This window comes from Equus quagga, chromosome 10 (genome assembly GCF_021613505.1).
Source record: "Equus quagga isolate Etosha38 chromosome 10, UCLA_HA_Equagga_1.0, whole genome shotgun sequence".
In the NCBI taxonomy this organism is placed as follows: domain Eukaryota; kingdom Metazoa; phylum Chordata; class Mammalia; order Perissodactyla; family Equidae; genus Equus; species Equus quagga.
The window spans coordinates 4,344,955-4,368,169 of record NC_060276.1 but is presented as its reverse complement, the minus strand read 5'-3'; the positions used below and the strand labels follow the sequence as shown (position 1 = coordinate 4,368,169).

Below are 23,215 nucleotides of genomic sequence, written 5' to 3'. Positions count from 1 at the left end.
GGACATTCTGAAAATGATTTTTTTCTCGCAAATATAGATCCCCAGGAAATTGCCAGCCTAGCAGCTTTTTTTCTATCTCAAAATATGACTAAGGTTGTTGAGGCTTCGTGTTGGATAGAAGACAAGTCACATCAGTTATTGTATCTAAGTTGGAGGGTTTTAGGTTGTGATTTTGAGGAACAATAACTTTTGGAATATTTGTGTAAATTACTGATGCAATAGAAAACCCAACCAATTGTTTGTATATCTTGTTTCTTAGGCAACAGGAGGAGGATATGAAAGTGATGATGCATATCACAACGCAGAACTTTTCTTCTTAGACATTCATAACATTCATGTTATGCGAGAATCTTTAAAAAAAGTCAAAGACATTGTTTATCCTAATGTGGAAGAATCTCATTGGTTGTCCAGTTTGGAGTCTACTCATTGGTTAGAACATATCAAGGTAAGCACATTTTTTAAAAAAAAGATTTACATATATAAAAAAGAAAGTAATTGTTGGGGCCAGCCCGGTGGCGCAAGGGTTAAGTTCACACATTCCACTTCGGCAGCCCAGGGTCCGTGGGTTCAGATCCCAAGTGCGGACCTACGCACTACTTGTCAGGACATGCGGTGGCGGGCGTCCCGCATATGAAGCAGAGGAAGATGAGCACAGATGTTAGCTGAGGGCCAGTCTTCCTCAGAAAAAAGAGGAGGATTGGTGGCAGATGTTAGCCCAGGGCTAATCTTCCTCAAAAAAAAGTAATTGTTTAGTGGAAAAGGAATATTTTTTAATTCCTTAAATTTGAAAAAATTGAACAGTGAGAGGTGAAATATCCATAGTTTGGGTTCTATATTTGACAGCTTTGTGTTTCTTTATAATTTGTTTACCCAAATTAAAGATTTCACGGCATCGCCACCAGGATATGTTTAGAGTTTGTAGAGCTGTCACTTCCATCTCATCAATAGGAAGCAGTTGAGCCTTGCACAGGGGTAGGAATAGCCACTGTATTATCTAACTGCTACTGAACATGACCCTCAAGGCAGAGAGCGATCGTTTGTATCGAAACTAATCTCAAATTGACTGATTTTAAAGAATGAGTTTGGATTTTTATTATATTGAATCCTTCATCTTGATAAAGGCATCAAAAACCTTCCTTCTTTTAAAAGCAAAAGTACTTGAAGCTGGGGGAACTAATACTTTTACTTCTGTAAACAAATAAAAAGTCTACTTTAAATAGGTGAATTATTGATATAGATGGTTTTCTAGTCAAATTTTATTTTCCAACTTGATAGGAATCATATTTTTATCTTGTCTAACTTTCACTTTTTCTTAATTTGTCATCCTCAAAAACGATTCTAAGTAAATGTAATGTGGTATTCTCGATGGGGTCCTGGATTAGAAAAAGAGTCTTCGGTAAAAAGTAAGGAAATCTGAATAAAGTGTGGACTTTATTAAAAATAAATTAAGTTTCTTAATAATTTAATAATGTATCGGGGGTTGGCCTGGTGGCGCAGCAGTTAAGTTCGCACATTCCACTTCAGTGGCCTGGGGTTCGCCGGTTCGGATCCCAGGTGCAGACATGGCATCACTTGGCAAACCATGCTGTGGCAGGTGTCCCACATATAAAGTAGAGGAAGATGGGCACCGATGTTAGCTCAGGGCCAGTCTTCCTCAGCAAAAAGAGGAGGATTGGCAGATCTTAGCTCAGGGCTAATCTTCCTCGGAAAAAATAAATAAATAATGTTTCAACATTGGTTCAATAGTTGGGACAAATTTACCATACTATTAGAAGATGTCAATAATAGAGGAAACTGAGTCGAGTGTATGGGAACTTTTTGTAGTACCTTTATACCTTTTCTGTAAATCTAAAATTATTCTAAAATAAAGAGTTTATTTTAAACAAGGAGTGTGCTCGTTATGTACAGACCATCATGCTAGACCCTGTGAATGGCAAAAGGTGTAAGACATACTTCCTGCCTTTAAGGAGGTTCTTAGGGTTGAAGAGATGATATGTATGTGTAAAAAGAAACATAATATTCCAAGGTACTGTATGTGAAGTACCAGTGAGGCTTCATAGCAAAGTCAGTGGAAGGAACAGGCTCTTTGGATTCAGTGGGGCTTGATCCTGGTCCTTGAAGAAAACAGAAAGGATGAGGGAGTCCATTCTAGAGAGAGAGCAGGCTGGACAAGAGCTCAGAAACAGGCCTTGGTAAGGCCTAGTTGGGAAAAGTGAGAGTTTCTGTAGTCGCAGGTTAATCTAGAGAGATCTGGGAGAAGCCAGGCATTCTGGGGCCTTGACTGTCAAGTTAGGTTATAGGGAGCCCCAGAGGTTTTGAAATAGTGGGTTATTTTAGGAAAATGTTCTGGTAGCTGCTTATAGAATAGACAAGAGAGGGAAGAAAGTAAAGTCAGAGAAAACAGAACCATTTCAAGCGTCCAGAGATGGGGTAGTAATGGCCTAGATTAGAATGCTGCCGGGTGTGTGTGGGATGAGGCACTAAGAAAGGGACAGACACGAGCTATTTCCAAGGAAGGGTCTGTAGTATTTGATGATTAGCTAGATGCAGGATCTAAAGAAATGTAGGATGATACCAAGAGGTTGAGCCTGGCTAACTGAGAAAATGATGTCACCATTTGTAGATGAAGGGTAGTCCTGACTGGGCCTTTGGTCAAGAGAAACACCATGCACTTGGGGTGGTGGCGGGCCGTCAACCCAGTGTGTCTAATAGGCAGTTTTTCATGCAAAGTGGAACTAACAAAGAGGCTTGGGACTAAGATGTAGGCCTCGGAAGCAGCTCTTGGGCAACAAAGTCAAGCCAAGCCTTTTAATGAGGATGCTGAGAGAGAGGATGTACAGAGAGACCAAGGACTGAGAATGGGCAGGAGGCGAGAGGTGGAGCTCATCAGAGAGAAATCAGGACATCAAAGAAGGATATTGGAATTTAAAGAAAGGAGCTAAGAGTCGGTGGTACTTCAAACATATTTATTGGGGACATCCTTGATGACCTTGGGGGGCAGACTTTTATGGGTGTCTACAGACGGGGTGGAGGAGAGTGGAGGAAATTGAAGTAGTGAATACAGACTATTCTTTTGAAAAGATAGTTAAAGGAAGGGAAGGGTCGAGGGTCATATGATTTCAAGAAGAGTTTTTTAAGGGCTTTTGTAGACAAAGAGAAAAGATACACTTTAGGCATTTTTTTTTAAAGGAAATGACACAGATCTGAAAAGGTGATTATAGCAGGATGTTTATAATAGTGACAAATTGGAAGCAACCTAAATGTACAAGAAAAGTTTTATCTGTATAATGAAATACTATGCAGTCATTAAAAAGCATGTAATGTGCTATCTGTTAACACAGGAAATGCTCAGTGTGTAAGAGTGAAAACGCTTTGAAAGCCCTAATGAAGGAAAACATGTTTGTATGCAGAGAGCTTTAGGAATGGCGTCAAAAAACATGTTAACAGTTATTCTTTCTGAGTTAATCGCACTATGGTCATTTTAATTTTCTTCTTTGTGCTTTTCTTTGTTTTCTCCATTTTTTTCAGTGAGTATCTGTTACTTTTGTAACTAAGGGGAAAGGCTTTTTTTTTTTTTTTGAAGAGAGAGCACAGGTACAGGAATGATTGGCAAGGTGACTCACCCCCCCACTCTGAGCTAGATAGAAGAGACTGGTTGAAAGTAGGGCTCATTCAGTGGCTCTGGTGTGTGAGGAAACGAGGAGTCAAGGCCACCTGCAAAAGATGAAGCATGGAAGTTAGGATTTACGGAATATGGAGAATGTTGTAAAAGGCCCCTGGACATTTTTATAGTTTTGTCCATAGAGATGGGGATTCAAAAGAAATTAGAGAAACTGTCATTGTTCTTTGAGGAGACCAGGTGTAACTGGGGAGCCCAGGTGGACACATGTACCAAGATCTGACTCAGGGCTTCCCAGGTATGAGTCAGATGGTAGTGGTTCAGACAGGGGAGCAGAGATGTGGGTAGCCTTAAGCTGGACCTTGAAGACTGGGTGGGAATTGGGGGGGGACATTTGGGCAGTGCTCCTTCTGGAAGCTCTAGGGGAGAATCTGTTCCTTGCCTCGTCTAGCTTCAGGTAGCTGCTGGTGTTCCTTGGTTTGTGGCCGCCTCACTCCAGTCTCTGCCGCCATGATCACGTTGCCTTCTCTTCTCTCTGAAATCTCTGTCCTATCAGGATACATGGATATAATTTGGAGCCCACCTCCATAATCCAGGATAATCTCTCCATCTCAAAGTCATTAACTTGATCACGTCTGCAAAGTCCCTGTGACTATCTAAGGCAGCATTCACAGGTTTCTGGGGGTTAGGACCAGGACGTCTTTGGTGACCATTATTCAGCCTTCCGCACTATTTGACAGCCTCGGGGCTGCTGAATGACATGGGGCATGGCCATCACTAACCTGCACTCAGGTGAGAGGGTCCCACCACTCTGCAAAACGGCAAGCCTTTTCGGGTGAGAAGACCACCACCCTTGGCATGTGTCCTAAATCCTCATCCCAGTCCGCTGACGGAGCCCCAACAGGTTGGAAGGAGGTCTCTGGTTTCTGGAGCTTCCATTTTCTCTCTGTCCTTTTCAGTTTTCAATATTCTTCCCCTATATTCCTTCCCATTTTAAAGAGACATATTGTTTTGTGCTTCTTAGAAGGCAGCTAGCCGGCAGCTAGCATTCACTGAACACGTGCTCAATGTCAGCACTTTCAGGGGATTATCTCTTTTAGTCCAAGACAGGCTGGTGGGGGTACCATTCCTCTCATCTCTTCAGAGAGAAAGGAACCACGGTTATGTGACTGGCTTAAGATGTGACCTGTCAGAAGTGGTGGAGTGCGGTTTCAAAGCCAGGCCTTCAGCCGTTGAGCTGGTGCTCTAGCCACCGTGCTGTCCGCTGCTCCGTGGCTGTCATTTCTTCCCATCAGTCACAAGTCTGTCCGATTATGTAAGTGTTCAGTGATGTGTTGTTGAAAATCTGAATTAGTTTCATTTAGATAATTGTAACTGTTCCTGTCAAGAAGTGATGGAATTCATACTTTATTGGAAAACATCTGATATTTTTAAAGATAATTGGCCAAGATTGCATCCCCTTTTTATTATAAGGAAAGTGCCCGAGAGTTGCCCTCAGCTTCATTAGTTGGACTCCAGTGATCTAGTGTATTACCAGTGCTTCTTAACAGCCATTTCTTCAGAAGGGCCTCGAATTCAAATTGTAAATAGGATTTCGAGGAGATATTTAAAATGCCTGAAGAAATAAACCTGCTCCATTCATTTTAAAAGCAATGATTTTTGTACAAATAATTGATGTGCCGTCGGGTCCCCTAACCTGTCCTTCTTGGCATTACTTTGTCCACTCATCTTCAGTTACTGTTTATGTCAAAATAATAAAATCGCATTTCTTTTAAAATTTCTGTACATCAGACCTTTACTTACTCTGACTTTTCCTTGAATTAGTTAAAATAAATGAGTATTTCAATTTCCTTGAATTAGTTAAAATTACCATAATAAATGTCTGTTGCACGGCGGTTAGAATTTGGAGAGCTCCAAAATGACATAATATATGTAAATGGCTGATAAGCACATGAAAAGATGGAACCTTCATACACTGATAGTGGGAATGTGAAATGGTATGACCACTTTTGAAAACAGTTTGGCAGTTTCTTAAAAAGTTGAATAAACGTACATTTAGCATATTATCCAACCATTTCACTCTTAGGTATTTACCCAAGAGAAATGAAAACTTTTGTCTGTATAAAAATGTATACGTGAAAGCTCACAGCAGCATTATTCATAGTAACCAGTGCTAGAAACAACCAAATGTCCATCAGTGGATGAATGGATAAATAAAACGTGGTCTATCCATACAATGGAGTATTTTTTGGCCATAAAAAGGAATGAAGTAGTGATACAGGCTACAACATGGATGAACCTTGAAAACGTTATGCTAAGTCAAAGAAGCCAGACAGAAAAGGCCACCTATTATATGATTCCACTTATATAAAATTTCTAATAAAGGCAAAACTATAGAGACAGAAAGCAGTTCGGTGTTGGCCTGGGGCTGAGGGTGGGAGCAGAGATTGGCCTTAGATGGCACATGGGAAGCTTTTTGGGTAATGGAAGTGTTCTACAACTGGATTGTGGTGATTGTTGCACAACTGTGTAAATTTATTAAATCTTACTGAAGTGCACACTTATGATGGATAAATTCTATAGTTTGTGAAGTATACATCTGTAAATACCTAAGTCATCAAAAATGACATCATGAGAATAACTCTTTGTATACATAAATTTAGTAGTACTTCTGATTCTCAAATTTTTACTAGAAGGCCATCACTTTATCTGTAGTGAGTATTCTGTGATTTTTGAGCCACCCAAGAGTTCATATTTTGTCAGTTTAAAGGCTAAAAGGTGATTTCCATTCTCTCAGGTCTTTAAGGTCTAGACTGGACCTCTTGGGCCAGTGATTTTTCTAATATGATCACTCTTATGAGTTAAATTCTGTCCCCTCAAAATTCATATGTTGAAGTCCTGAGCCCTAGTAGCTCAGAGTGTGACCTTATAAGGTCACCCCAGATGTAATTAGTTACGATGAGGTCATACTGGAGTAGGGTGGCTCCTAATCCACTAAGGCTGGTGTCCTTATGAAAAGGGGAAATTTGGAGACAGGGACACGTGCACAGGGAGAACAGCATGTGAAGATTGGAATTATGCCGCCACAAGCCAAGGAACTACCGGAAGCTATGGGACAGCCCTGGGACAGGTCGGTCCTGCCCTGGAGCCTTCAGAGGACACGTGTCCCTGCTGACACCTGGGTCTCGGAGTTGTGGCCTCCAGAACTGTGGGACAGTAAATGTCTGTTGTTGAAGCCCCCCCATCTGTGGTGCTTTGTTACAGCAGCCCTAGTGGACTTAGACAATCATATACGTGAAAATAAGTCTGAAATGCAGTTTGGCTGTTTGTGTGTTTGGTTTTAGCAGTTTCTGTAGAGGCAGTGTAACAGATCCTGGTGTTTTGTTCTCAGAAATCTTTCTGTTCTAGACATTAATAGTATTTTCAAACAGGACTTCTTCTAGGGTTAGAAGCTGTAATTTCAGGGGCCGGCCTGATGGTGTAGTGGTTAAGTTTGTGCAGTCCACTTCGGCGGCCTGGGGTTTGCAGGTTCAGACCCCCAGTGCGGAGCTACACTCCACTTATCAAGCCATGCTGTGGCAGCATCCCACATACAAAATAGAGGAAGATTGGCACAGATGTTAGCTCCGGGCCAATCTTCCTCAAACAAACAAAAAAACCTATAATTTCAAATTTAGCAGTATCTTACAGCTACCCACTGACTCGCATGTTTTTCTCTGCCAGCTTGTTTTGACGGGAGCCATTCAAGTAGCAGATAAAGTCTCTTCAGGAAAGAGCTCAGTACTCGTGCACTGCAGTGACGGATGGGACAGGACCGCCCAGCTGACGTCCCTGGCCATGCTCATGCTGGACAGCTTCTATCGGAGCATCGAAGGTTTTGAAATATTGGTACAAAAAGAATGGATAAGTTTTGGACATAAATTTGCATCTGTAAGTAAACAATAAAGCTGGTTTTTTTAAACGTCAGACTACCACCATTTGGTATTAAAAAACTAGTTGTTGGGGCCGGCCCAGTGGCATAGCAGTTAAGTTCAGTTGCTCTGCTTCGGTGGCCTGGGGTTCATGGGTTCACACTTGATCTGAGCCAAAAGGCCGAGAAGCGATTGGTTCCTGGGGTCAGATCCCTGGTGCGGACCTATGCACCACTCATCCAGGCATGCTTTGGCGGCATCCCACATACAAAATAGAGGAAGGTTGGCAGGGGTGTTAGCTCAGGGCCAATCTTCCTCACCAAAATAACCACAACTAGTTGTGAAACCATGTATTCACTTCTAAGCAGAAAATCTGTGGAGTGTAATAAAAAACACTCTACAGGTTTGAAAATGTGTGATGCCTTGGGTTACTGAAGGTCTTTTTAGGAGACATGTTTATCCATCTGCACTATTTACAGTTTAACTTGGAAGTCATACAAAGAGTCTACATAGAAGCATTTAAATTGAAATTGTGCAAAAGGAGGAAGATAGGATGACAATTCTTGCTCAACCAATATTGTAGCTGTTAGAGCCAACTATATTTGTAGAGATGCTAGACTTTTAGTTGTGGCTGTTTTTATTACTATTCTCATATACATGTTAAAAATTGAGAGAACCTATTAAAATTCATATTTCCCGGTCTTGTTTCCAGACACGCTTTGAATAAGCATTTTTAACAAGCTCCCCGGATGCTTCTCATGCAGAGGACCCATAGACAGTTTCAGAAACACTGCTGTGCAACCTTTTAGCCTTCATCCAATCAGATGAAATAGTTATAACACTCACATAGGATGATGCTGTGCCAATTTGTATCAGTATTTTATAGATGCTTAGTTTCCATTATTTCAAAACTTTACATTGTTTTCTATATTGCCAAGAAGAAATAGACTACTCTCTGAGAAACTTGGCATTTGGAAAACGAGTCGCTGAGTTGTCACATTTTGTGGTTCTGTGCTTTCTCAGTTTTGTACCCATAAGTTGAAACAAATCATCTTCATCTCCTCTTTTAGAGGATAGGTCATGGTGATAAGAACCACGCCGACGCTGACCGATCTCCTATTTTTCTCCAGTTTATTGATTGTGTATGGCAAATGTCGAAACAGGTAAGGGCTACATAGGATGAAAATACATTCAACTTAATGTTTCAGTATTTTAATACAATGTCTGGGATTTGCCTCAAAATAATACAGGGCAGAGACAGAGATGAAACGAGTTTGGCCATGTGCAAATAATTCTTGAAGCCAGGTGATGGGTCTATGGGGTTTGTTTTCTTTTTATTCTCACTACTATTTATATGTCTGGGATTTCCCATAATCAAGTTTTTAAAGTTCAGTATTTAACTGTATTATCTCTACTAACAGAGGAGCAAGCAGTTGACAATACCCAGTTGTCTTCTCTGTTCACTCTACGTCGGCATTTGCGTAGACGCATGCTCCTAACTTAGAATACCGAAAAGCATTAAACTCTCTGTGTGCCCTGGAGACACAGAGCATCCAGAAGATCGGCTTGCTCTCTTCCTTCTCCTCCACTTCTTTGCGTGGCCCTTATGTAAACCCCTGGGCCCCACGCAGAGCGAGCGCCGGCAGGGCTCCGGGGCGGGTGCGGTTCGCAGCCTCTGCCTCCTGCCTGGAAGGTGTGGCGTGGCAGGGTTTGGCACCTCTCTGCTGTTCTCCGAAGGATCCGTCTTGAGTTTTCATGCTCTCTTTGCTCGTTTCTTGTGTCTAGTTCCCGACAGCCTTTGAATTCAATGAACAATTTCTCATTACGATTTTGGATCATCTGTACAGCTGCCGCTTTGGTACTTTCTTGTACAACTGTGAATCGGCTCGAGAAAGACAGGTGAGCGAAAATGCTAATCCTGTCAGTTAAATGTGTCTGGTCTGCTGTGAAATAAAAAGAATTTAATAGCTTGATTTGTGATAAATGCAAGGTTTCTCATTTTGTACCCCCAACTTGGGTGTTTGCACTTCAGCCGGGATTTGTTGAGTGTCTGCTACCTACCGCAGGGCTAAGACACTGACTTCGCCCTTGGGGAGTAGGAATGACTTCAAAGTTAGGCAAGGTCTCCCTCCCAAAACGCCATAACGAGTTCAGGAAAGGGAATTTTTTAAAGGTATAAACCCTCACAAACAGGGAAAATGAGAAAAGAGACATAGCAACAAACTTTTGGAAGTGGGAAGGCTAGTAGATAAGTGGGAAATAATGTAGCTTGAGAAAACTGAATCTCAAACCAGCAGCAGGGAAGCCAGGAACCAGCCCACTTTGTGTCACAGGGAACCTGGATGACTCGGGTTCTGGGGAGAGGGTATACCAGGTGTCTGGGTCGAAGGGGGAAAGATAAGACAACTGGAAGCTCTGTTTAGAGTAAGCCATTAGCTTCCCCAGGTCCCCTCCACCACTCTCTGGAGCTGAGGACTCTGTCAGAGGTTGCTTCTCGAGAGAGGGTGAGAGTGAGTCTCTGGGCTGGGGACCTGAGTGTCATCAGGGGCCCCAGCTCACTTCCCTTGCTGACTCCCATCAATCTGGCAGCATGTCCTTGTCTTCCAGGTGGGAGCATGAAAGAACTTTCTCTGTGGGCCAGGATAGAGGAAATGGAGCCCTCCTTCATTACTGGCAGGAGTATAAAGCGGTGCAGCCACTGTGGAAGACAGTCTGGTGGTTGCTCCTGAGAAAGCTAAATAGAGAATTACCATGGGACCTAGCAATTCTGCCCCTAGATATATACCCAAAGAGGCGAAAATAAGGTTTGAAACAAAAACTTGTATGCACATGTTCATAGTGGCACTACTCAGGGTAGCTAAAAGTTTGGGCAACAACCCCAGTGTCTATCACCTGATGACTATATAAACAAAATGTCGTCTATCTATACAATAATATATTAATCAGGCATAAAAAGGAATAAAGTTCTGGTCTATGCTACAACATGGATAAACCTTGAAAACATGCTAACTGAAAGGAGCCAGACACAAAAGGTCACAGATTGTAGGACTTCATTTATGTGTAATGTCTAGAATAACAAGTTCATAGAGACAGAAAGTAGGTAAGTGGTTTACAGAGGCAGGAAGGAGGGGAGAATGGGGAGTGACTGCTTAGTGGGTATGGGGTTCCCATTTGGGATGATAAAAATGTCTTGGAGCTTGATAGAGGTGGTGGTTGCACACCATTGTGAATATTCTAAAAGCCACTGAATTTTACACTGTAAAATGGTGAATTTTATGGTATGTGAACTCCACCTCAATTTTCAAAAAGAAGAATTATCTCTGGGGAAACTGACTAGCCCCAGAAGAAGGACCTAAAGATACCAACACCTAGAGTTCCCCACAGTGAAGCTCACGTTGATGAGCCTCAGGATTTCAGAGCCTCCAGTCAACTCTTCTCTTCTCCACTCTTAAATAGTGGCAGACAACCGAGAGGGGGGAAAAGCAGCTCGGAAAAAATAGTTACCATGTAGGGAGGGGAGAAATGTAGACAAGAAGCTATCATTTAATATCCCCAGAAACATAAGAACATATTGGTACCACAAAATAATAACAGGATATTGTTTGGAAAGAACATTTAGAGATCAGAAAGGAAGCTGAAACCAAAAACACGCTATCAACAGAAATTAATAACTCAGCAGAAGAGTTGGAAGATAAAATCGAAATCTCCCAGAAAGTAGAGAGTAAAGACAGAAGTGGAAAATGAAAACAAGATAAGAAAACTAGCAGATCAGTCCTGGAGGTGCAATATCAAATAACAGGTGTTCTAGAAAGAGAAAATAGGGAAACCAGAGAGCAAGAAATCACTGAAACAATTTGAGAATATTTCCTGGAATTGGAGTATGTGAGTTTCCACATTGAAAGGCCTGCCAAGTGCCCAACCCAGTGGACAAAAAGAGAGCCATACTAAGGCACATCATTGGGAAGTTTCAGAAGACCAGGGACAACAAAAAAGATCCTTGAAGCTTCCAAAGAAAAAAAAAGAATGGGTTATTTGCAAAGAAACAGAAATCAGGATGATTTTGAGTTCTTCAACAGCAATATTGGAAGCAGAAGTCAGTAGAGCATTGCCTTCAGAATTTTAAAGGAAAATAATTTCAACGTAGAATTCTGTAGCCACCAAATTGCCAATCACATGTGAAAGTAAACAAGGATATTCTCAGACATGGCGTCAAGAAAGATTTACCTCCCATACCACACCCTTTCTCTGGAAGCTGCTGGAGTGTGTACTTCATGCAAACAAGAAAGAAGATGACGGCGTGGAATTCAGTAAGCAGGAGCTCCAGCACAGAGAGAGGCAAGAGGGGATCCTTGGGGCAAAACAGAAAAGGACCTAGATGACAGATGGACTCAGGGCACAGGGGCAGCCAGTGTAGCTTTCTCTCCTCCGAAGATGAAACTGGGGGGTCCGGATGTGCTGAGTGTCTTAACGGAAGTTTAAGATGCTGGAGGAAGAGTTTAGGGTTGAATTAATGATAAGTGCCAAGAAAAGCAAGCAAACAGAATAGACACTTGTTAAATCAAGGGAAAACAAAAAGGTTGTGCAGGCGAAGAAATCACAGACTAGTAACTCTACATGGCTCACCTGGGAGTAGCATTTGCTTCATCATGAGAATCTAAACACTGAGCTCGGATCTCATCCCAGCTCCACTGTGTGCTGGGGGTGTGAGGCAGGATGGAGGGGGCCTTGTCAGGAGTTACTGACTATCTCTGAATAGCCAACATGTAGCAAGAAGAGCATTTTATTTAGAGATATGGAGGTGAGTACCAAATAAGCAAAGAAAGCAATTTAAAGAACCAAATACTGTTGCTTCTGGGGAGCCAGGTGAGAAACTGCTTTTTTCATAACAAACCTTGTCAAGCTATTTGACTTTTTAAACTATGTGCATGTATAAAAATAAAAACAAGCATGCAAATAAACACAATGCAGTGTAGATTGTGGCATCGAAAGGTGCGAATGGAGTTTTAGGGGGATTCCAAGGAAGGCAAAATTAGGCTGCCATTGTTATCGTTCATGTTAAAGTATGTGTTAAAGAAATTTCTTCAGTCGCTTCCTTCAAGTGGTTCTTTTTAGCTTCCAGTTTTAGCTTATTGGCCCTTTCTTATTGAAGTCATTACTAGGAAGAGTTTCAAATTTTGCCTTCGGTAATTTTAGTACTTGTATTTTTATTTCCCGAGCTTTGATTTTTCTCTAGTTTATGGCCAAAATCAGTAAAAATCTATAATAAAATGAAAACATGAATATCTGTATGAGATGATGGACACTAGACGGAAAACCGGAGACTCAGTGCAGTCAGTTAGCCAAGTGTTTTCAAAGATCTGGCTCTTGGCATGATGTAGATTAAACATCTGCATGATTGATTAAAATAGGTTTATATCTAGATGCCTACCGTCAAGTAGACACAGGTTAAGATTTCGTAGTTCTAACAAATACAAAAATGAAAAAAATCAGTGACATCTTAGGATAATTTTTCTTTCTGCTGAATTAAAAAGAGCATACTGTCCATCTGTTGGTAAATGTTTTACCTAGCCAGGAATAGTCTTCTCAGGTCAGTGAATTGCATTTAATGTTACAGCGTCCTGTACCTCTCTCTTGCGTAGCAATAGTGGCTCTCAAGCGAGGCCATTATCTATGCAAATATCGGTAAGTGGCTGCCTGAGCGCTCACTGGCCCAGGAGGCTTTTTGAGCTATTGTGGGCATAATGTAAATGTAGGATTCAAGTTGATGCTCACCTGTGTTGCCACAGGCTGCAAAATGGTTTGTGTACTGGGTGTGTGTTTACTTAGGCTTTCCACTTTCTCTCTCTCTCTCTAGAAAGTTACAGAAAGAACAGTTTCTTTATGGTCACTGATAAACAGTAATAAAGACAAATTCAAAAATCCCTTCTATACTAAAGAGATCAATCGAGTGTTGTATCCAGTTGCCAGCATGCGTCACTTGGAACTGTGGGTGAATTACTACATTCGGTGGAACCCCAGAATCAAGCAACAAGTAAGTGAAAGCCAGTGATGTCGATTGGTGATTGTTTCTGTACGTAGATAATGCGATTTGGTAGTTTTTTAAAAATATCATGAAAGGGGAAATACCAGACCAAAAAAATCATACTTGCTTTTAAACGCAACTTTAATTAAAAAGTATTTTTAATTGCCAAACCATTTACTTTGATTGGCGTTAAACTTGTATTCTTCTGCCTACATGAATAAAATATAAAATTTTTTTGCTAAAATGTAAACCGATTTAAAGCTCTGGAAAATGTTCGAGTTTTGCTAGCCAAGGATTTCCTTTAATCCCTGGAAGCTGTTACACATCCTAAGAAAATTCTTTCCAGTGACTAAACTTAGATGATCCCTCAAGGAGAGAAAACGTTGTGCTCCTCTCCGGTTCAGGTGTGTGTATTAGGTCTGCTGACACCAGTGCTTTTTACTGAGAGTCTTCAGTCCTAAAATAAAGATAATTGACCTGTCAGTGGATAGTGCACTCAGTTGGCCATTTATCAGTCACAAAGTGGAAACAATGATTTTTGAAGCAAAAGACTCCACATTTTATTAAAGATGCACTCAGGCTTTCCACTCTCCCACCACCATTCCATCTAAAATCAGAAGCAAATACAGCCTGTTTGTAAAGGCTCAGAAGGACCTCCATCTAGTGATCTGTTCTAAACGCTATAAATAGTCAGTATTTGCGATTGCTTTTCGTAAAGCTTTGCCCATTTTCCTGCAGTTTGGATGGTTTACCTGTTCTCACAGGCCAGTCTTGCGTCAGCGCCAGCTTTAATCCCACTAGAAACAGGCGACAGCAGGGGCTGGGAGCTGCAGTCTGTCTCGTAGATTGTTGATTCCACTTAGCCAGCTGGCCGCACGCCAGTCCGTGCTCTCTCTTCTCATGGGGGAAGTGTGTGGTTCAAGCTGGCACTTTCATTTCAAGGTCTCTGCTGCTTGCATGAAAGGCTTTTGCAATTTAGTAATGGTTCAAATGTGTAATCTTTTAGAAAGTGACAGATTCCAGGGCTTGACAACATTCGCTTGTTTAGTTTAGGATTCAAGAAGCACATTGAGGGAATTTATTTAGCAGTAGTTCTAGCATTGGGATATCAAGGGAAGAGGAAATGGGAATTTTTCCAGGATTCTAACCACTCTTACAGAGGACGTGTTCCTTTTCTAATTAAAAAATATTACACAGGTGAGCACTGTTTGTCCTATAAATTAAGCCTTTTCTGTATTTACCATGGCTTGTTTTTAAACCATCGGTAATTAGGAAGTGTTGACAATTTCCATACAGATTCTGTAATCTCCCCTCAGTTGTACTTGGAGAAATTCTTGAAATTTCAAGAAATTTAGAGCAATTCATTTCATTTCTGAATATATAAAGGTAATAATGAGAATTGTGTGACAAGTCAAGTTTGAAGGGACATTGTTAGAACTGCCTGTACCATCTCTCTCCCCATCATTCTCATAGAGCTTTGCAAAAAGGAACTGGGCCAGATAGGAAGGCACGTTCTTGACTAAAGATTTTTATTTGGAGACAGTAATTGGTTTATATTATGATCTATGAAATTTACTCAAAAAGGAAAATAACATATCCTTTCTACATAGATTTTTCTGAGTGTGGAGGGTCCTACACAGATCCTTATGTCCCTTGGCACTTTGTATTTTCATCTACCATTTACTGAGTGTTCGCATGCGTCAGGCACTGAGGGGAGGCAGAGATTAAGAGGAGGTGGTCTCTGCCCACTCGGAGCTCCTAGGCTGATGGGGGCACCGAGGAACATAAGGTGAGGATTAAAATGCTCAGGGAGAAATGCAGTACTAGACATGTGAAGTGAGTGCCTTAGATTTCCTTGAAGATCATATGTAGAACATTATTTCATACATAAATAGATTAAAATCTGATCACATAGGACTTTTTAAATTATATAACATAAACCTGAAAGAATATACTTAAACAGTTAGGAGTTAAATTGCCATTCAGTTGTGTGGCCCAGTTGGCATACAGACAATTACCGGGTACCTATAGTGTCCACTGCGCTCTGATGTACTCTGAGTATTGAAAGATACAAAAGCTTATACAGCCCTTCCCTATAATGAGGCGTTAACCTAGAAGAAGGCAGGGTTAGTGTGCTTTTAAAAGCAAAAGCCAGCAACCCTTGCTATGACATAAAAATTCAGCAGAGGTGCTGGCCCCGTGGCCAAGTGTTAAGTTCGCGGGCTCTGCTTTGGCGGCCCAGGGTTTCATCAGTTCGGATCCTGGGTGCGGACATGGCACTGCTCATCAAGCCATGCTGAGGCGGCGTCCCACATAGCAGAACCTTCAGAAGACCCACAACTAAAATATACAACTATGTACTGGGGGGCTTTGGGGGGAAGAAGAAAAAAGAACTCAGCAGAGTTGATGGAAAGACCAAGGCTTACATTTGATGAGCTATCAATAAGCAAATTTGGTACTTTATTTCATATAAGGAAATTGCTCATGCCGAAAGCAAAAGTCTGAATTGGTCACATTATAAACCTGAATGGGGCCTTTGGCTGCCGCTGAGCCTCCTGTTGCCCTTTGGGAGCCACTGTACTCCACGGAGCTGCTAACCAGGGTTGCACCGGCCAAGGCCACGTCTGTGTCATGGTAACTGAAGGGTGAGAACGGTCCAGTCAGATATTCACAGGCTGACCTGTGTGGTGTTTATTTCTAATAGAAAAGTGAAAAGAAACATGAATATGGAAATCGTTTGAAGCCTCAAATGCTGTCATAGCTAGCTGATTGCCTAGCATCTAGTCCACGCTGAGCTGGCGTGCTCTTTCCTTCTTCATTCCTTTCCTAAGAGAGAAGTTGAGTTGTAGTATTTAAAGTCACTTGACTTCACATTGTGTTTCTCGTTATTTTGTCTTTTGGTGTACTGTCACAAATGGACTCTCTCCTTCTATTATAGCCTCGAAATGGTTGGTGTTTGTCTAGAGGCTAATGACTTTCATCTTTTGTCCTCATTGCTAGACTGGATTATCTTTTCATTTCTAACAGTTTTTCTGTCTACTCTCCCGAGTGTTCTAATTATACACCTTTGTCATTGGCAAAAGTGATTGTTTTACCTCTGGTTTCTTTTTCTTGTCTAATTGTACTTGCTGGTACAATAACAAACGGATTCTAATAGTCATATGAAGAAGGGAGGTTTTAAAAAGAGCCAAGACAATTTTGGAGGAGAATATCGAAGAAGAGCTTGCCGTGCTGTGTATCAAGACTTATTTGAAGCAGAGTAGAGCCCAGAAACAGACTAGGGGAAGCAGGTGGCATTGTGACATGGAGGGAAAAGATGGACAGTCGCTGGTAAACGGTGCCAGCATGGCAAGTCAAGCTTAACAAGTCTAAAATGGAACTCCCACTATCCCCGCAAACCCGCTCCTCCTGCCATCTCCCGTTCAGCCCTCAGCAGCTCCGTCCTAGTTGCTATGGCCAGAGCCCTTGTAGTCATCCATGACTCCTTGCTCTCTCACACCCCACACCTTGTCTCTCAGGAGAGCCCGCTGCGCTTGGCGTTCAGAACCTGCACCACCTCCGACACTTTCCCCAAGTACTGCTGCATCGCCTTCCAGCTGGGCTCCCTGCTTCTACCCTTGCTTCCTTCTAGTCCCTTCTCAACGTGCCGGCCAAAACGGTCCTCATACAGCACGCACCGGATCCCACCAGTCCCATATTCAGAACTGTCCAGGTAGCTGTTCACCTCGCACACTCAAAGCCCAAGCCCTTCCAATGGCCTCTGAGGCCTTATGTGACCCCACCCTCCCCTCTCTGACCTCCTGGCCTCCTCACCAACACCTCTTTCTCACACATTCTGCTTCGGCCACACTGGGCTCCTTGCTCGTCCTCAGACACTCAACTGTCTGCTTCGCTCCCTCTCCCCCTCCCTCAGGCCTTCCACCAAGAGTCACCTCTTCAGTGTGGCTCACCCCAACCACCCTATTTAGAGGGGAGCTGGCGCTCTGCCCCCATCCCCGTCCCTCTTACCCTGCTCTGCTTCTTTTCCATAGTATTCATCACCTTTAAACATTCTGTGTGACTCACAGGATTGTGGTATTCGTCGTTTGTCTGTCTCCCCCTGCTGGCAGATAAACGCCACAAAAACAGGGATTTGGGCCTCCTTTGTTCGCTGATGGAGCCCGAGGGGCTAGAACAGTGTCTGGCCCTCAGGTGAATACATAAAGAGAAAAATGGGCGAGGGATTTTAGCAGGCAGTGCACAGCGCTTACCAGGCCTCAGGCCTTCTCCCAAGCATTTCCGTTCTAATACCACATATGCCTTCCTGAAAAACCTCACGTCCTGCAGAGTCACAAGGTAAAGAGAATGAGGCTTACAGGAAGAACAGGATTAGGAGGTCGGAGGAGACTTCTCCCAACCTGTGGACCTTTGTATCCAGAGCTTTCATGGAAGCGACAGTCCCAGTGGGAATGCGGGCATAGTCACGTCTCTGCAGCATTTGCATCTGGCCGCCATTGATTCCTCCTTGGCAGCCTATAGTGGGTTGAATGGTGTCCCCTAAAAGACATGTCCCTCACAACCTGTCACTGTGACCCTATTTGGAAAAAGAGTCTTTACAGATTTAATTAGGTTAGGATCTCAAGGTGAGATCCTTCTGGATTTAGAGTGGGCCCTAAGTTCAATAACAAGAGACAACAGGGAGATTCGAGACAGACACACAGAGGAGAGAAGACCATGCCAAAACAGAGGAGTGGTTGGAGTGACATGGCCACAAGCCAAGGAAGCCTTGAGCCCCCAGAAGCTGGAGGAGGCGGGAAGGGTCCTCCCCTAGAGCCTGCAGAGGGAGCGCAGGCCACTGACAGCCTCATTTCGGCCTTCTACCCTGCAGAGCTGTGAGAAAGGAAATGTGTCGTTTGAAGCCACCAAGTTTGTGTTAGTTATGGGAGCCACAGGAAACTAATGCACAGTCTTAAAGCCCAGGGCTCATGCTGCCTTCTCTGAGACACAGGTCCTGGAGGGCTTCTGCTTCTACTGCAGACCGTGCTCCTCGGCGTTAGAAATCAGATCCACAGTATGGCCATCTTCGTCAGCACGTGCTCTTCACAGCTTCCTTGGTGCCCGCAGCTTCAGTAGATAGCTTAATACAATGGAAAGCAGGATGGTTCTAGAAGCCACTAGCACTAAAGGAAGGCACTAATGTAGACTATTGCCTTTTTTGTAAATGTCTTCATATATTGCTCAAGTTTTCTAGAAGCTTGCCCTTGATCACTTCAAAACATGAACGTCCCGGCGAGGCAGTCTTCCGGAGGCCGTTCTGTTGTATATTTTGGCCTGGGTGGTGATTACATTGATTTATACTTATGTAAAGATTCATTGAGCTGGACATTTTAAGATCTGTGCACAGTACTATCTGTGGTTTATATCTCAGTACAAAATTTTAAAAAATTGGAGCCAGCCCGGTGGCATAGCACTTAAGTTCGCATGCTCCGCTTTGGTGGCCCAGGGTTCGTCAGCTTGGATCCCAAGCATGGACCTAGTGCTGCTCATCAAACCAGGCTGTGGCAACGTCCCACATCAAAAATAGAGGAAGATGGGCACAGATGTTAGAGCTCAGGGTCAATCTTCCTCAGCAAAAAGAGGAGGATTGGCGGCAGATGTTAGCTCAGAGCTAATCTTCCTCAAAAAAAAAAAAAAAAAAGTTTAAAAAATTAACATGCTGGGGAGAATCACATCCTGTTCCAGCATGACTTACACCTTTATTCTGCCATCAGTCCCATATTTATCACTCAAAGAAATGGCATTGTAGCAGAACATTGCCTGACTTCACTCTCCCAACAGCCCTGTGAGGTCTGGACCGTTCTGAGTCCCATTTGACAGATAGGGAAGGTTCGGTCACACAGCCGGCGAGAGGCAGACCCGAGATTCACGCCAAGGCCAGCGGGCCTCAGAGCCACTGCTGTCAACCGTGCGTTAATCTGGGTAATAGCACATGAAAAGATGTGCCAGAGCAGAGCAATGCAAACTAAAAGTACCATGACATACCAAGTTACAGTCATCAAATTGGCAAAGAAAAAATTACTCTTACATTCTCCAGTTCTGGTGAGGCTGTGGAGCAACAGGAACCGCCAGACATCACTAGCGGAGCATAAGGCCCTCTCACCACCTCAGAGAACAATTTGGCAGCATCTAGTAAAGCGGAAGAGACCATACTGTCTTCTTCAGCAGTCCCCCCCTAGGAAAATCCCTTGGAGAGACACTGGCACGTGCCCGAGGACTTGTGTCCGAAGATAGTGCTACAGCATTGAGTGTGGAATAGTGAGGAGCGCTATAATAGTGAGGGCATTACCCATCCTCCATCAGTGTGGAAGTGGATGCATCGAGTGTGGTTCCTTTATTCAGTGGAACTCAACTGCGCTCCAGTTCAGAACCGTAATGTCGGGTCCGAATGTCAATTGATGAATACAGAATACCACCATTGATGTAAACTTCCACATGTGGAGCATAGTGGTATATTTTGTTGCTGGGTACTCACTTGTAGGAAAAATGTCACAAACCTGCACAGTAAGGAAGGCGACACTCCAACCTGAGAAGAGTTGTTGCCTCTGGGAGCGAAAGAGGGGAGCGGTCCTGGGGATGGGCGACACAGGAGACTGGAGCTGTGTCTGGGTTGATAAATTTAGAAAGATGGTGACGCATGTGTGAGGAAATGTGTATGTTATTTCTCGGTGGCAGACAGCTGGGTGTTGTCGTATTCTTGTACTTGTGTGTGTGTTGAAATTTGGGGGTATTGGAGGACAGTGTGTGTGGACGCTAAACCTCACTACGAAGGCTTATTGAGAAGGCAGCAGGCACGGCCGGTGGCTGGCGCGGAGCAGGCAGGTGTCTGTGATGTGGCACCGTCCAGCAGTAACGCATCTTTGTGCTTCTCTGCAGCAGCCAAACCCAGTGGAGCAGCGCTACCTGGAGCTCCTGGCCCTGCGCGATGAATACATAAAGCGGCTCGAGGAATTGCAGCTCGCCAACTCTGCCAAGCTTTCCGATCCCTCGACTTCACCTTCCAGTCCTTCACAAATGATGCCCCACGTGCAAACGCACTTCTGAGAGGGGACCCTGGCGCGGCGTTAGAGCTCTGAAGAGAGGAAATAGCTGACTTTCATTTGGGGCCTCTGTACAAAGTAGATTAAAATATTTGCCTCCATGTAGAACTTGAACTAACATAATCTTAAACTCTTGAATATGTGCCTTCTAGAATACATATTACAAGAAAACTACAGTGTCTACACGGCAATCAGAAGAAAGGAGCCAAGATGGGGTTTTGGAAAATCCTGACACCTTTCCAAAGCAGTTTTCAAAAGATAAAATTTAAATTTAATTTACCTCTTTAGAAATGCTCTGTATATGATATGTATTTTGTAGGCTTAATTGGAACAACGTTATTTTAAACTAAAGGGGAAAAATATATGTTTGTGAAATGGATTTTCCTCAAGCTGCTTATGCTAGTTGCTTTGGATTATCTAAAATGAACCCAAATGTGAAAGACGTGTGTTACTGCCAAAACCAAATTGAACTCAGCTTTCAAGGTATTATCCAAAAGCAAGGTGTTAAAATAATTGCCAAATTTTATTCCATTGTCAGTGGTGACTTAAGGAGAAATAGCTGTGTAGATGAGGTGTTCATTATTTTGAAATTTTGGAATATGAAGTGTTTTCCCCTAATTTTCAAGAGAAGCATATTTTTATATTAAAAAAAAAATGGGGCCCAGTGAAATATGATTTGATTTCTTTTGAACTTTGCCAATTCTGTTTCCCAAGTTCTTCCGTGAGGTTGCCTAAGATTCGGACCCGGTTTCAGGTTGGGGAGCGCCCTTCAACAGCACTGTCTCAGGAGGTCAGATGTGTGATGCTGCGTTGGTGACTGTTTCGCAAACGTTGCTCTAGTCAAACCAGCTCATCTGCCGAAGTGTAGGGTTGAGCATCTTGGAGGTATGAGCTGTTGCTAGAGCATCATTCTTTGAAATAGAAGCTGTAGATGTACACTGTTGAGCGTATTCTTGAAAGTATTGTTTATGAATTTCAATTTAAATGGTGTCGGATGCCCCTCCCCCCAAGCGTGCATAAAAACTGGTTCTACAAATTTTTACTTGAAGTACCCGGCAGTTTGCTTTTTCAGGTTTTTTTTTTTTTGTAGTATTAAATGAAATTTCAAATGCAGTTCTATTTGATATCTGAACTAATTCATTTAGTAAGTATATTTGTAAAAGGTAAGGCTAGAGTTAAAACAATTAATGTGTTTTACGATGATTTGTAAAGGACTATTTATAGCTAATATGGTTATGTTTTCAATGAATTAAGAGAGATTAAATATATCTTTGTAAGTTATTTTATGTCATAGCTTCATTGGTCTACCAAATAAGACATCTCAAATACAGTAGCAGAATGTATAAATTTTGTATGTATGAGAAATTTTATTAGACATTCTCTTGCTTTTTGTAAACGCTGTAAATATTTCATAAATTAACAAAATATCACTCCATAAAAAAGCTAATACTAATAGCTTAAAGGATCTTGTGAAATTTCATGAAAGAATGTCCACGGCAATAACGATAAAGACCTGCTGTAATAAACGTCGTAGCTGCACACAGCGCCCTCTTTTCAGAGAGGTCACTGTGGATGTGAGTCAATGTGCGTGACGCCCATCTTTTCTTCTCCTGGCTTGACTTCCCATGCTTTCCCCAAATTCCAGTGATATTGGACATTTAAGTGCATTGACGATGCAGATTTTATGTCACAACTGTCTTTATTGAAGTAAAGATAGCTTTCACAAAAGTGCCAGGGGGCATAGGCACGAAACTTCAGACTCTGGATGAACACAGCAGTTGACATTAAGGGAGGGGTCAGGACATTGGTTGCAATAAGCCATACTCGATGTCTCCTTAGGTAAGAATTTTAAGAATTCTTCAAATAATACTGCCAGTTGGAAATTACATTGTTTATCTATGTACCTCCTAAGAATGCTAAACAGTTACAGCAGTAAACTAAAATTAACCATTTTTTAAATGTCAGAATAGTATTCAAAAGCTTAAGCCTATCTTTTAAAAGCCATGAGTATTTGAAATATTCTGCAAGGTTCTTCTGCAGACATTGCTGCATTTACTCCTCACTGCAAGCTCACAGGCTACGTGATACTCTGTTATCACTGTTTTTCACCTGAGGAGAATCTCATTGCTCCTGGGTTCAGCAACACGCCCCAAGCCCCACAGCAGCAAGACAAATTTGTGCACGTATTCAACTGAATTCTGCTTCTCAAGTTCCCACTGAATAGCCTTAGCTCTGCCTTCTGGAATGAAATGGAATAATCTCTCTTCCTGGGACAGCCCTTCAAATAGTTTGGAATCATATATATTTTTGATAATACAACAGTTTTTCTCAATATAGCCATAGCACTTTCTGATCTATTTTTGATAATGCAGCAAAGCTTATCCTTATGCTTTTTTTGGTAGGAATAATACTCAGACTTTCAAAATAAGCTGACTACCATCTCATCTCCTGCAGCCGTCTCGACAGAGTACAGATCTGTGCTGTCATTCATTCGGACAGCACTTGTGACATTTGGGGGCATTAGGCAAAAGTAAGACTCTAAAGGGAACGTTCCTAAAATTGGGGGATTTATTACAGAGCGTATGCA

At 42.5% G+C, this 23,215-nt stretch overlaps 1 protein-coding gene across 4 annotated transcripts in view; it reads left to right on the top strand.

The window, feature by feature from the left end:
- MTM1 (myotubularin 1) overlaps positions 1–22,206 on the top strand; it is a 97,955-nt gene extending 75,749 nt beyond the window's left edge. For all 4 annotated transcript variants that reach the window (XM_046673875.1, XM_046673874.1, XM_046673873.1 and 1 more), the window contains 6 exons: positions 260–445; positions 7,343–7,549; positions 8,601–8,693; positions 9,316–9,429; positions 13,385–13,561; positions 20,465–22,206. In XM_046673875.1, the coding sequence (XP_046529831.1) occupies positions 260–445; positions 7,343–7,549; positions 8,601–8,693; positions 9,316–9,429; positions 13,385–13,561; positions 20,465–20,632 (945 nt within the window). In that variant the 3' untranslated portion in view covers positions 20,633–22,206. The remainder of the gene's footprint in view (positions 1–259; positions 446–7,342; positions 7,550–8,600; positions 8,694–9,315; positions 9,430–13,384; positions 13,562–20,464) is intronic.
- The last annotated feature ends 1,009 nt before the right edge of the window (positions 22,207–23,215 follow it).